The sequence below is a fragment of the Phascolarctos cinereus genome, unplaced genomic scaffold, assembly GCF_003287225.1.
Source record: "Phascolarctos cinereus isolate Bilbo 61053 unplaced genomic scaffold, phaCin_HiC Scaffold_4;HRSCAF=312, whole genome shotgun sequence".
Lineage (NCBI taxonomy): Eukaryota > Metazoa > Chordata > Mammalia > Diprotodontia > Phascolarctidae > Phascolarctos > Phascolarctos cinereus.
The window spans coordinates 37,687,814-37,702,365 of NW_027555847.1; the positions used below are offsets into that span (position 1 = coordinate 37,687,814).

Here is a 14,552-nt window from a genome sequence, read left to right on the forward strand (position 1 = left end):
AAAACGGAGAGGATGTTTTCCTCTACATTCTTCTTGGGCAGCCCAAAATCCTTTGGGCCCCAGGGTGTGAGAGCCTGAATTAAAGGGACAGTAGATTAAGGGAGGGATCAGTCTTAAGCAAAACTAAGTAGGATGTGAAAAAATACTTAGAACTCTTTTTGAAGTGGTAATGATTGGGCATCTGACGGATGGTACATAAACTGAGGAACAGCTGAACAAGTTAAGGTAACTTTACTCTGTATTGCTTTATATAAGTCCAGGTTTCTCTGAAACTATCTCCTTTATAATTTCTTCCACTGAAACTTGGACTTACATAAAGCAATACAGAGTAAAGTAACAGAACCAGGAGGTTATATAATTAATGACAGCAATATGGTAAAAAGTTTTGAAAGAATTAGAGACTTATCAATATAATGACCAACTATCATTCCTGAAGACTGCTATTCAAATAGGTTTATCATCTACACTTACATACACACTCTTAAGAATATGAAGTGAAACTTTCGGAGGGGAAAGGGGGAAGAAGGGAAGTCCATGGCCAATACAGAAATTTGTTTTGCTTGACTATACACGTTTATAAAAGGGGATTTGTTTTTCTTTCACTCTCAATTGGGGGAGGGGGATGTCTACAGTGGGAAGGAAAGGTGGATTTTTGCTGACTGAAAATATACATATGATTTTTAAAAATATGTAAGAGCTGAAAGGGATGGCAGAGGCTATGTAATCTAACCCACAGCTGATCTTTCAACATTCCCTCCAAAATAGATTTCAGTCTGCTAGAAGACTTCCAAGGAAAGGAAGGAGAACTCCAAACTGAGACACCTCCTGGGGTAGGCCATTCCACTGGGCATTGTTCTGATTCTCTTTTCTTTGATTTTAATTGTAGTATTAAATGTGCTTTTAGAGAACTGTGTAAACATTTTCTTAGTTAATCCAACATTTAGTTAAGAAAGCACTTCAAATCCATCTGATCCAGACCAATTAGGTAGTAACCAAATATACAGCTCCACCTAAGATATGCAACAGTGTATGTCCTCGGTATGTTTTATAATGTTAACAGATAATTGTTTTTTAAAAATCATGCATAGTTAAATAGGGGTAGCAAAATAAATCACTTACCATCTGTACTTCTATATTGTTTTATTAACTTTAAGTTATAGGTGATGTGATTATAGGAATAATTCAGAAATATAGTTGATCAAATAGCATTTAACATCCTAGGCCCTTGAGTCATTAAACAGTGGGTTTCTCCCTTAGACTGGCAAACAACATGAGTAGAAAAACACAACACCTGAAGAATGTAAATGTAAAAGATCATGGCACCATTATGTTTAATCAAAAATGTCTTTTTTGTTCTTAATGTTCTAACAGACAGAGTACACTGAATTCATTCAAAACAGTTTTTAAAACTATAGGCCCAAAATGCAAATTCAAGAAGTTAAAGAACTATTACTAACATTGAAATAGCAAAGCACTTTACATTATCTCAACTTCCCAACAGCCCAGGCAGGAAAGGACTATAATCATTCCCACTTTTTAAGAGAGCACACTGAAGCAAAGGTTAAGTCATTTCACTTAGCTCTTATCTCTAGGAGGAAAGGTGTGGCCTGGGTACTCTACTAACTTAATTAAGTGATCCAACAAAATCAGTAATTCTCAAGATGTGATCTGAGGATTCCCTGTGGGAAGGGGGGGTCCCCGAGGTCAAAACTATTTTCATCATAGTCTTGCTGCTGTGTAGTCATATTTTCACTCATATCAGACTCTTTGGAACCCCATTTGGGATTTTCTTGGTAGAAATACTGAAGTGGTCTGCCATTTCCTTCTCCAGCTCATTTTACAAATGAGGAAACTGAGACAAGGTTAAGTGACCTGCCTACGGTCCCCACAGCTAGTGTTTGAGGTCACATTTGAACTCAGGACTTCTGACTGCAGGCCTGGATCTCCATCCACTGGGCCACCCAGTTGCCCATCATCATACTACTGCTTTTGGTTCCTAATATGGTAAATATCAATAATCCACATACAAAAACTCTTTAAGGTAGAGTCCTCAATAATCTTTTAAAATGTAAAGAAGTCTTATGATCAAAAAGTTCAAGTACTGCTACTCTTAAGTTATAAGTCATGGTAGATCACTGAATCCAACCATAAGTAAGTATTCATCCTATCTCTGCTTGGATACTTTCAATGATGGGGAAAAAAAAAAACCCTTATCTTGAGAGAACTACTTCTGCACACATTTAGGGCCAAAATATAGTCATCTCTAACTTCAATCCATTACATTACTCATGCATAAAATAACATGTTTCAAACTCTAACCCATTATAACTTCCCATGAATTTGAAAAAAAAAATTAGTTACACACCTTAGCATGATCCAACACCTTTAACAAACTGAAATATTTCATCTTTTATCATAAATTTTGTGAGGCATAATTTTAAATGCAAAAAAAAAGTGACCCAGAAAAACACTTTTCATATTTAATTAATACTTCCAATTTGGTACTAAAAGACAATAAAATTACTATTAAAATAAAACTATTTGGTTTATATCTTAAAGAATTAGTGGACTAAGTTGTTAAAATGATTTCCTTTCATTGCCAAAATCCAAACTGACATGTACACTAAAATATTTAGCAATTAAGTTAACACTGAGAAAATAATCTTGCCATATTCACCTGAAATAGGCAAACAATCTTATTTAAATAATAATCCTCAAAATGCCAAGTCTAAATATCTCTAAATATCATTCATGACATGTGAAAATAACAGTATGAATTTGTCAAGTTTAAATATATAAAATCAGTATGCTAACCACCAGACTTAAGTGGGGGATATGGCTTCTCTTCAGGAAAATAAATTTATCTCAGTGAGGTCCAAACAAGTTCAAAGTAAACAATGAAGAGTCTAGATTTTCTTGTTTGCTTAACTGTTTGGTTTTTTTTTGGGGGGGGGATTGTTTATTTTAAATAGAGGGCTCAGCACTGCCTGATTTTATGATGTATGCTAAGAATCTAATTTTAGCAGATCCTAGAGTGAAAACAGGCCAGCAAAAAAAAAAAAAAGTGGGGGGGAGTTCAGGTAGCTAGGTGGGGCAGTGGATCTAGCACAGGCCCTGGAGTCAGGAGCACCTGCGTTCAAATCCAGCCTCAGATATATAACACTCACTAGCTGTGTGACCCTTGGCAAGTCACTTAACCCCACTGCCCAGCCAAAAAAAAGGGGGGAGGGCACACCAAGGATACCAAAGCTTTTTTTTTTAATATTTAAGAAAAATACTTCCAAAGACCAGTAATTCCCACAAACTCTTTTTTTATAATTTTGGGTAGAAACATCGTGAACAAGACAAACGAGACCAAATGAAATACTAAAAGAACCAGACTACACATACTACCAAACATCAATAAATTAAAAACAAACAGCCAATGTTGGAAAGGTTATAGAAAGACAAGCAAACCTGTGAAATGGCCCAATCATCCTGGAAAGCAATTTCAATTTATGCTCAGAAAGTAACTAGGATGCGCACAACAACAAGCTATGAAAGATAAACATAATGGAATATTATTATATCTCCAAGCACTTAGCACAGTGCTTGGCACAAAGTAAACATTTTTAAAATGCTTGTTGATAAGAGTATTTGTTGTTATTCAATTGTGTCTGACTCTTTATGACCCCATTTGGGATTTTCTTGGCAAAGATACTGGAGCCATTTCCTCCTCTAGCTCATTTTACAGATGAGGAAACTGAGACAAACAGGGTTAAGTGACCTGCCCAGGGTCACACAGCTAGTAAATGTCTAAGCAGACCTGAATTCAGATCTTTCTGACTCCAGGCCAGGTGCTCTATCCACTGTGCTACCTAGGTCCCCTATAGTAATTTACTAAGTACCATAAGAAATTACGAAAATGATTAATTCAAAAAACCACAGAAGACACGAACTGATGAAGACTGAAATAAGCAGCTACAAGAAGACAACACAATAACCACAACAGTGCAAACAGCAATACAAATCAAAACAATGCAACAAAATTATGACCAAGCTGACTCCTCCTCTCCCACCAAAGAGTAGACTGTACAAAAGTAGAGAAACTGGCTCCAGCCCAGAGCTGAAGACAGCAAAGAATCCCTAATGGTCCAGGTGTGAGCAGAGCCAAGGCCAGGACCAGAGGCTGGGTATCATTAGGGCAATAGATACAGAATACTGGCATATCCGTTGCTGCAGAACATGCAGAAACTTCCTACAATAAAATCACTCCACGAGCTTTTCTATTTGTTAACATTTTTATCCAGATCTTTATGGAAGTCATGGCTTCCAATCATTCTTCCTCCTTTCTCAGGTTCAGCGTCATGAGCTCAGAACATTCGTTCCTCTCCACCTGAAGCACTCTGCCCTCTTACTTGGAGACCTCAATATTCATGTCATCTTCTTCAATATCCTGGCCTCCCAGGTCATCAACACCTTCCCACCTCAATTCCCATGGCCTACCTAATTCTTCCTTACCCACTCATACCTTAACAGGCATCACCCAAAATTGATCCCTTAATTTCTATACTGCAGTCATTTCTCTGTCCTTAATCTCTGTAGCTCAGTATCGATGATTACCCTCCTTCTAATTACTTGCACATCCTTAAATTACATAACATTACATCAATACTTCCTGGTTCTCCTACCTGACTGCTGCTTCAATGGAACATCACCTATCTAGTTATCCAAGTCTCCTTCCTGGGCCACCTTCTCTTCTCCATCCTTTACTCTCATGGATTCAGTCATCAGTTCTATGTAAATAAAACTCCTAAGTCGATAAAGCAGTGTATGTTGTAGTAGAAAGAACATTAGTAAGTGAAGACCTAATAGCCTGCGGCAGCTATGTAGTACAGTGAATAGAGCGCCAGCCCGGAGTCAGGAGGACCCAGTTCAAATCTGGCCTCAAGACACTTGACACTTAACTAGCTGTGTGACTCCGGGCAAGTCACTTAACCCCACTGCCTAGCTAAAAAAAGAAAAAAAACGAATAGCCTGAGTTTTCCCATCTTTAAAATGGACACAATACCTATACTTACTTCAGAAGGTTTTTTTGAGAATCAAATATGATGTATTCAAGTTCTTTATAAACTTCAAAGCATTATATAACTATCAGCTAATATAACCCAACTCTAATCTCTCCTACATCTATCCAATCCCACACAGCCGGCTGGACATCCATTTACATTGAACTCACTACGTCCGACGCTGGATCCATTTTCCTTTCTGAATCTCTCTCTTCTCCAAATTTACCTATTGCTGTCACCCAAGTTCAAAATCACTGCTGTCCAAAATATTTGAAAACTTGAATGTTTATCACCCTAATTCAGGCTTATAAAGGCCTCCAAATTGGATATCCCTTCTTCCAGCTCCTCCCCACTTCACTACATCCTTCACACTACAGCCAAAAATAACTAACCATATCCTTTGTTCAAAAATGCCCATGTTCAAAAACTTTCAGCTATTCTGTGACAGAATATCAACTCTTTAACCTGGTATTTAAAGCCATCTACAATCTAACTCCAATCTACCTTTCCAACTTTATTTTCCAATATTCCCTTTTCATGCATTCAACATTCCAGTCAAAATGGACTATTAATTATTCCTAACCTAACACTGTCTTTTCCCATCTCCATTAATATACAAGTCTTCCCCAAAACTAGTAAAGCATTCTTCCCCCCTCTTTTTGTGCCTTTTTGATCCTTGCTCTTATACTGTCACAGAAACAACATGAACTTGGACAGACTTAGAGAGCCAGTGAAGTACAGAAGGGCCTTGGCATGCTGTGGTCCTTCAAAAAGGAGTGGACAGGGAAGTCACCAATTCTCAGTGCTCTAAAGCAGAAAGGGTGCCAAGCTAACTTGGTATAAGGAACTTCCTCCCCTAGAAGTTCCTTGTATCAGTGAAATCACAGGTCCAATCCCCATTCCTAAGTCCCTTTCCCCCACCTTGATTATACTAATCAAAGTATGTGACATGTTCTTACCCCCCCACTACCACCCTTGGAAGGTAAACTCGAAGAAAGGAACAACTATTTTATTTTTGCCTCCGTATAGCTAGCATCTAACACAGTGCTTGCATAAAGCAGACCCTGGAGACTGGGGTATAGAGCCAAGTATATCCAGAGAAAAAAAGACTAGGAGAGATCACACCATTCTAGTTACTTTTGTGTGAGTAAAAAAAAATAGTCCTCAAACTTCCAATCTTTCCTGATTCACAAAGAGTTTCTACAGAGCAAAATATACACTTAATAGGATTAAGGAAAAGAGATACAAAAAAATTTAGGAAGGGACAGAAGAACAGATTTACAGATTTCAGAGACTGTTTGGATAAAACCACACTAAAAAAAAAACAGCATGACAAAAAAAAACTTGAAAAGGAAAAGAAAATAATGAAACTTATTAGGTAGCATCATTACATTGATGTGTATTTTACTTCTTAAGTCCTCTCTCATAATCCATGCTTTCCCACCACAGATGTACTATGGAGTTGACAGAGCTGGTTTCTGGCTCACATGCGTCCTTTGCCTCACCGGCCATACTGAATCCTGGGCAAGTCATCTCAGTGCTCAGTGTCCCTAAGTAGTTCTCTAAAATTAGATCTAAATCAACCAAGGCAGAATAGTAGCAGATCTCCTATACCATTTTCCAGTCTCCTATAATATCCAAAGTAGAACAAAACAAATCCATGAGGCCTAGAACTAAAGCTTTGGATTGCCCCCAAAATTCAATATGCTGAAGAGGCTCTTGTTTGAAAAATAAAAAATTTAAAAGCCTCTCTTTTCAGCTAATTTTGTCAGCAGCAAGGGTTTTCCCAGGTCTATGTAGGTCTCCACAACAAAAGGAAAAGGGGCCAAAGTTCCCATGCAAGCACTCAGGCTTTGTCCTTCCCCACCCCCCACCCCCATCCAAAAATACAGGCAGACACAAGATTTACAAAGAAGTAAGGAACAGGACATTCTTCTCCTCACCTCAAGTTTCTTGACTGTCACAGCATTCATGTACCAGAAACTTAAATTCATAAGCAAAGCATTTTCAACTGGAGAATATTCCTCTAATTGACATTATTAAATAGTTGAATTGAAATAAATGACTACAGTTATCCCTTACACATCACGACTTTCCCCATCTCAGTTTCGACCTATCTTGGGTCCACCAGAAGAAATCAAATGGGAATTCTTTGGGAGTTTGACAGAAGCTGAAGATGATACAAAGCCCATGGCCAAATACTTAATCCAAATTTTACAATAAGGCATTGTAAACACCTCAAAAAAGAAAAAGAAAAAAATTCAGACTTCTGTAGTACAAAGGGAGGGCCAAAATATTTGGGAGGATTTTTCAAAAGGAGAAGAGCCCCCAACACCTCTGATGTAGAAGGGAAAGGAAACAGGCCTCTTCTCAAAGAGCTTACGTTCTACTGGAGAGATACTTTAATGTGCATGTAAGTAAATCAGGTAATTTGAAGAGGAAAAACCAGCCTTAATAATGCTTCAGAATCAAATCAAATAATGCTTTAGAAAACAATCTCTCTAGAGTGCACGAAGAAAAAAGTCTGAATTGTGTACTCTGGAAAGATCCCGTAAGTATTTTTTTTTCTTAAATCATACTATATTTGGCTAATTTTCTTTGGAGGAGAAATAAAACTTCCTTCTTCATTCCTATTTGGTAGCAACAACAAATTAATCCATGGTTTTAAAGACTCCCAAATTTATCTCTTCTCATTAAAACCCAAAAGTATTTCCTTGATGACAGCACTACAACTTACATTTAGAGATGAAGAGATCTAATAAACTAAGACCTGCCAAAGGTCTTCAAGCAGAAACCAGAAGATCACTTTGTGAGGATGCCTTCGTGTACAGACTGGACTAGATGGCTGCTGAGATCCCTGTAACTCAAATTCTGTGAATACAATGGTTCAGGAGGGTATTAACTTGCTTCAAGGAATGAGTTGGTAACATTAAATGTACTTTTTTCCCCAAAAAAGTATGTATTACTTTAAATACTAAAGTCCTACTCTGATACCTCATTATGAAGGTAAGGGAACACTACTACCTTGTGAAGGCCAGTCCAGAAGAACACAAACTCTTGACCAGTCCTACCAAGTATGAAGCAGCATGTCCTGAGGACCAGCCTAAATAAGTATTCAGTCTTATCACTAGGTTGGGTGGCAGGAGAATGATACTTTTTTAGGCCCTTTTTGTGGATATTCTTAAGACCAGGCGCCAAGATATAGCAGGATTTCAGGTCTGTGTAGGTGGAGAAAGTTATCTTCTTCAGACCTTAAGAAAGACTGATTCTTTATGTATTATTGGCTTTTGACATTGGCTCTCTGTACAGCGATGATGGATTTATGTCACTCTAGTCAATCCCATGTGGCTAAGTATTTTCGAAAATAACTAGATAATAATCCCACATAGTGTAAGTTCACCATATTGTCAATGAAAAGATTACTTTGATTTATCTCATAAATTCTGAAAGTTTGTCACTATAGGTTGAAGTTGATATTAAATACACCTCAGGTAAGTAAACAACATACATAATCAGTTATGACTACCAAAGATTTACATGACCAATGTGAAATAAATTTGTAATACACTTTAAGTGAAGATGTAGGAAATGAACCATCTTTAACAGTTTAAGAACTAGGCTTCAAACACTAACTGATGCCATGGGCTTTAACTGGAGAATGGATTTTCTGTTATATGCAAATCTGCCTAATTTATAAGGAAAAGGCAGCCAAGTGGGTTATACACAAACTTTCATAAAAGTTCTGAGCCCCACAACTACTTATTAAAGTTCCATTCCCCCTAGAGAATTCTGTTATCTATAAAATCAACTGGTTTATACCTTTCTCACAGAAATATACATATATGTGTGTGTATATATATGTGTGTACACACATATATATACACAACATGCATATGACTCCCTTAAAGCTCCTGAGAAAACAAAATGACACTGTAAATTGTGTTTGAAACGGCATGAAGATATTTGATTCTGACTTATATTAGAAGTATTCTGATTTTCTAAGGATGGTTCCACGCTGTTTTTAAACAAAAGATCCAAAGGTAGATCTAAGCTACTGATCCAGAAAAGGAACACCCAAGAAAGTAAAGGGAAATATTTGTGATCTTTAAAAAAAAAAATTTCCTCTGTCCTTACAATATAGTGTTGTCCTGGTTTCCATTGGAGTAAAAGTTTGGTTTTTTTTTAAACTATGTTTAGAATAAGTTGAAAGTGTTAGTTGATCATATTTTATTTAAGGTCTGAAGAAATCTAGGGGTTAAAATAGTAATGCTTTTATGAGTACTTTTCTTAGTTCGACTTATAAATAAAGCTATGAGAACATTTAAATGACAAGGATAGAATGTCACAACATTAAGTTAAAAATTCAAATAACAATATTATCATAAAAGCTTATAATGTGTTAATTACTCAAAAAAGCCATCAGACTGAAGGTTTTTATGTGAATAGTCTAGGTTCAAGAGCCTGCTTCTTTATAAAAAGAATAGCATTGAGTGATAGCTGTCATAGCATTTCTATCCACATTCTCAATAACAGAAAATAACATCGGCATCCACGAAAGGGGAAGATCAGAACAAACTCAATACCACTTAGTTCATGGTTATTCACAAAAATTGGGTAACATCAACTTATTAGAATCAGAGTAGCTTAATAAGCAAGAAGACAAAATACATGAGTTGGGGGATGAGGGAGTGGGGCATTGTTATATTTTTCTCAAATAGTATTTTCCTTGTATCTGGGAAAGTAAACTAGAAAACATCAGGTGTCACAAAAGTCTTCCTACAGTTTTAAGCTATCAAAGACTTAATAGATTAAAAGTGCAGGAAACTCGGAACACCCTGAAGATCTTGGGCTAACACTGAGAAAAGCCATATCCAATCACTGCCCTTTTCTTTCACCTTGAAAATTCCAATCAGAACATACATGCATGGTAGTAACGTGCAGTAGAATACCAGGTCCAACAAATTAAAAAAGAAAAATTCTAGGTGACTCACTGATGCCTGTTAATTTTTCCTTGCTCTCAAATCTTTAGGTTACCTGCCAGGGTATTCGCCTTCCTCCTACTCTTTGATCCCTTCTTCATTCTGTTAGTGTTCTTAATAATTTTTTTTAAAAAAGGTTAATTTAAACCTCAGGCCAAGTCACCTGTCTCACTCTAGTGGCAAAAAATGAATGGCAGGTAAACAAACAGGATATATCATTAAAAAATTTGTTAAGACTGAGCCAGCTCGATTTTGTGGAAATCAATTCTGCATGACCAGAGACAGCATTCCTTCAAGACTATCTTTTTAATTTCCAAGGCAAAGTAATGAATGTATCCTCTCACTCTCTCCAAAAGGTATCTTAACTATAGCTTACAACTTTTCTAGTTTCAAAAACTACAAGCCTGGGAGCTGTTTCAGAACAGACTGCCTTTTTTTGCCTGTCTTTGTATCCAGTGCTTAACACAGTGCCTGGTACATAGAAGGCGCTTAATAAATTCTAAAGTGCCTTAAGTGAGCCTTTTGGGAACACAGCTTGTTATGTGTCTATTTGTAAAATCCAATCAACATCTGTATGGTCAGTAGGAGAGCTAACAAAATAAAAAATATCCTGAAGATTTTAAATGGAATTTTCTACATATTTCTTATCGAATGATTTAGGCAACATCAAGAAACACAGGGAAAAAATAGTACATCAACATCAATTGTGATGATAAATATATATTAGAAGATTCTATGCTCACACATCATCATAGGAGGGTCCCCAAAAATAGTAAGTAAAGGTAGAAAGTGAACAAACACAACTACCACTATTATCACAAAGAAAATAAACAAGCAATAAAACACTGCACTGGATGGCAGAAATCAAGTAAAATTTGCCCCCTCCCCATGGAGAGGTATTTACAACATACTTTCAAAATATCTGCATTCCAATTAACTGTAATTTCCAGAGTAGTTCTAACCTACAGAAACATCAAGATAATAATTCTGACCTGGAAACACCATCATTGGATAGGCAATAAGCCTGATTAGAACCAGGGTAGTTACATCACAGGTCATATAATAATGTCATGACTTGAAAGAGATGTCAGATTAACTCAAGTGGTTTATCATTGAAATTATGTAAAAATACTAACACTAGACACTATGCTACCAAACTAAATTTGTGTAGACACAAAACATTAGACATCATTCCAAAGTTCATAACTACAATATTCAAATTCTTCATTATGCTCCCTTAAAGATTTACTGTCTAAGCAGATTGAGCATTAAATTATTCAATTCAACAAGCATTTAAGTACACACAACATTGGCAAAAATACAAAAACCAGAGAATTTGTACTGTCACTATTTGTGACTTTGGGGAGGAAAAGCTGACATTCAAATTTTATCCAAGAAGAAAATGAAATTAAAATGTTCATTACAAAGTATTTTAATTCAACAATAAATCAGATGTAAACTCATTGGCTTAAGTTTCAATACAATAGTAACTTATTTTTTAAAAAGTTGAAGAGTTTCCCAGTCATTGAGTTGTGCTGCACACACTATTTACAGTAACCCTCAAAGTAAAACCACAATGAAGAGGTTTTCACATGTTAAAAATATAATTCATTATCCACATACTACTGCTTATAATAACATACAAAATTTTATGGCATTTGACAGAATTCTGCATTTAAGAAAGCGAAAAAAAAAATTATACCTCAGCCTCCAAGCAAATTCAGCCTAGAGTAATGTATTCTGAAAGTTATGATTAACACCACCAGAAACAATGAAGGGGAAAATTAGCTCTTAAAATAACAATTTCAGTAGTCCCATTTTCTTTCTTTTTTTTAAGTATACTACTTCAATCTAAACTAAATCCTAAGTTATATACTTAAAGTATGCCCAACTACTTATGTTTAACCTCAAGTATAAAAATCAAAGCACAACATTACAAGCATTACATAAAGAAGAGCCTTTAATCATGAAACCATGCAAGTTACGGAATACTATGCATTTGAAATACTACCCAGAGTAACACTGACTACCACCCAAACAAACCAGACACCTGATAAAATGACACACTTTTCAGCAATCAACTCCAAGTACCAATCCAGAATATACATAAACATCTGGGCATCAAATGATAACCACAACGGTTGGAACTCCAACTCCAAATTTTGATAACACTAGACCAAATTCTGTTCAAAGAAAACAGAGAAGGAAACAAAAAACTCCAAAGCAACCAAGGATAGTTTCTCCAAATTTTAACTCACACACAGTAAAAAAAAAAACTAAATCTAGAAAGATCCAGCTAATATTGAGTGGAGATTCAGTATGAGTGCCGTTTAGGGGTCTGTATTCCACCAAAAAGCACTTCTTTTTTTAAACATTCTATTACTTACAAAAACAAAGCATTACACGTTATCAGTATTTACAGTGTTATCAGGTTCACCATTTTGAAATAACAAGCACCAACGCTGATCAAGTTCAGCCTTTAAAAACCCAAATTCTCTATCAAGCTGTAGCTTTTCCAAGTTCTGTGGCATCTGCAACGCTAGACAACCAGAGCCGCTTTGGGGTCCTCATTTAAAACGTCCTTGGGGCTTGCAAAAACAGGGCAAACGAAACCGTCTGCCCACGACAAAAACATTCCGTTTAACTCCCCACAAAAGTGTAGGAGAAAAGAGGTGCTTGTTTCTCTTAAGTAGATGGCTTAAGTCCACTGCGTCTGTGCTCAATTTATGAAATAAGATGAAAAAAAGAATTGGAACAAGGTCCTCCCCCGAAGTCCAACTCCGAATTATGACAATATTGGGCCAAATTCTGTTCACAGGAAACCGATAAAATAAGACTAAAAGCGAGCCCCCCCACGCTCTCGACACCAACACACACGAGCCAAAAGCAGGTAATAGCCAGGATTGATCAACAAGTGGGGGGGGGTCGCGCCCGCCTCCCCGGCTCCCCCTCCCCAGCACCCGGCAGCTAGCTGCGTGAGTACCTGGTGGAGGTGCCTTTTCTCACGTCACAGATGCTGCATTTAAAGGCTTCCGCGCTGTTCCTGAAGGTGCAGACACTACAATCCCAAAATCCCTCATCGGCCGCAGGTTTCGCTTGTCTTTTTGGCCTTCGCAGAGTGGGCCGAAGGGGGAAGGGTGGAGAGAACAACAAACACACGCACGGGTGAGAAATCCCAATGCACAGGAGCGGGCGCCCCCACCCCGAAGTTACTCCCCGGCCCACTCGCGGAGCGTGGCCCAGGCCAGACAAGGGCGGGGACCCCCCCCCGCCTGGCTGAGCGGACCACGGGGGGCCCGCAGCGGAGCGCCCCCCGGGCGTCCTCCTCGGCGCTGGCTCCCTCCCCACCTGGGGAAGCCGTTCCCTTTGTCTGGGAGGGTCGCGGACGACGAGCCGCCATGGCTGCGGCCGAGGCGGCGGCGGCGGCGGAGGAGGAGGAGGAGGAGGCGGCGCTCTCGCTCGCGCGGCGCTCGGCCCCGCCGGCAGGCAGGGAGGCAGGCCGGCAGACACCGCCTCCCCGCCGCCCGCCCGCCCCGGGCCGACGTCCATCTTAGCGGCGCCTCCTCCTCCGGGCCCCCCCCACCGCGCGCGCCGCCGCCGCCGCGGCCCGGGCTCGGCGGCCGGGCCTAGTCGTGGGCGCCTCCTCCTCCTCCTCCTCCTCCTCCTCCTCCTCCTGCCGCTCCTTGCGCCCCCGCCCCTCCCCCCGGCCCCAGCCCCGAGCGGCGGGAGCAGGTACCTGGTCGGGCTCTTCTTGTCGCCCATGGTCATGGATGGGCTCTCCCCCCGCCCCCCCCTCCGCAAAACAGGGGCCGCGCTGAGGAGAAACGAAACGCCGCCCGCCGCCGCGTCGCCGCCGCGGCCGCCGCCGCCTCCGCCGTCCTCGCCGCCGCCGTCCTCCTCGCCTCCCCCCCAAGCCGCCCGGGCTCGAGCTCCGGCCGCCGCTGCCGCCGCCGCCGCTGCCGCTGCTGCTGCCGCCGCTGCCGCTGCCGCCGCCGCCGCCGCTGCCAGTCTCCGGACGAGACTAGTCCCCGCCAGCGCCGCCTCCGCCGAGTGACTGACTGGGGGCGGGGCCGAGCGCCGCGCGTCACCAGCCCGGCGGACCAATGGCGGCGCGCGGCCTCTCCGACGAGGGGAGGGGGAGGCTCCGAGCGAAGGGGGAGGGGGAGAGGACGGAGGGGGAGAAGCAGGAGGGGGGAGAGAGAGCTGCGGACGTGTGCGCGGTGGTGGGGGGGCTCGTGGGTGCGTGCGTGCATGCATGCATGCATGGGCCCCTTCGCGCGTGTGTGCATGCGTGTGCATGTGTTTTTCTTAGGGTTCAGCCTGCTTCTGTATTTTGTGTGTGTATGTGTTTTGTGTGTGCTTGCACCGGCGCCTGGCTGTGTTGCTGTGTGTTTGTGTGTGTGTGTGTATGTGTATGTCTGTGTCTGTCTGTGCATGTGTCCGTGCACGTGTCTGTGCGTCTCTGGACCCAGATCTGTGTGTACATCTGTGTAGGGGGACGTCTGTGTGTGTGTGTGTGTGTGTG

General features: G+C 40.3%; 1 protein-coding gene across 1 annotated transcript in view; it reads right to left on the minus strand.

Moving 5' to 3' along the window:
* The window catches only part of RYBP (RING1 and YY1 binding protein), a 74,527-nt gene extending 60,628 nt beyond the window's left edge, over positions 1-13,899 (minus strand). Inside the window, exons 1-2 of the mRNA XM_021007562.2 lie at positions 13,764-13,899; positions 13,011-13,136 (exon numbers count right to left, since the gene is read on the minus strand). Of these exons, the coding sequence (XP_020863221.1) occupies positions 13,011-13,136; positions 13,764-13,795 (158 nt within the window). The 5' untranslated portion in view covers positions 13,796-13,899. The remainder of the gene's footprint in view (positions 1-13,010; positions 13,137-13,763) is intronic.
* Between the last annotated feature and the right edge of the window lie 653 nt (positions 13,900-14,552).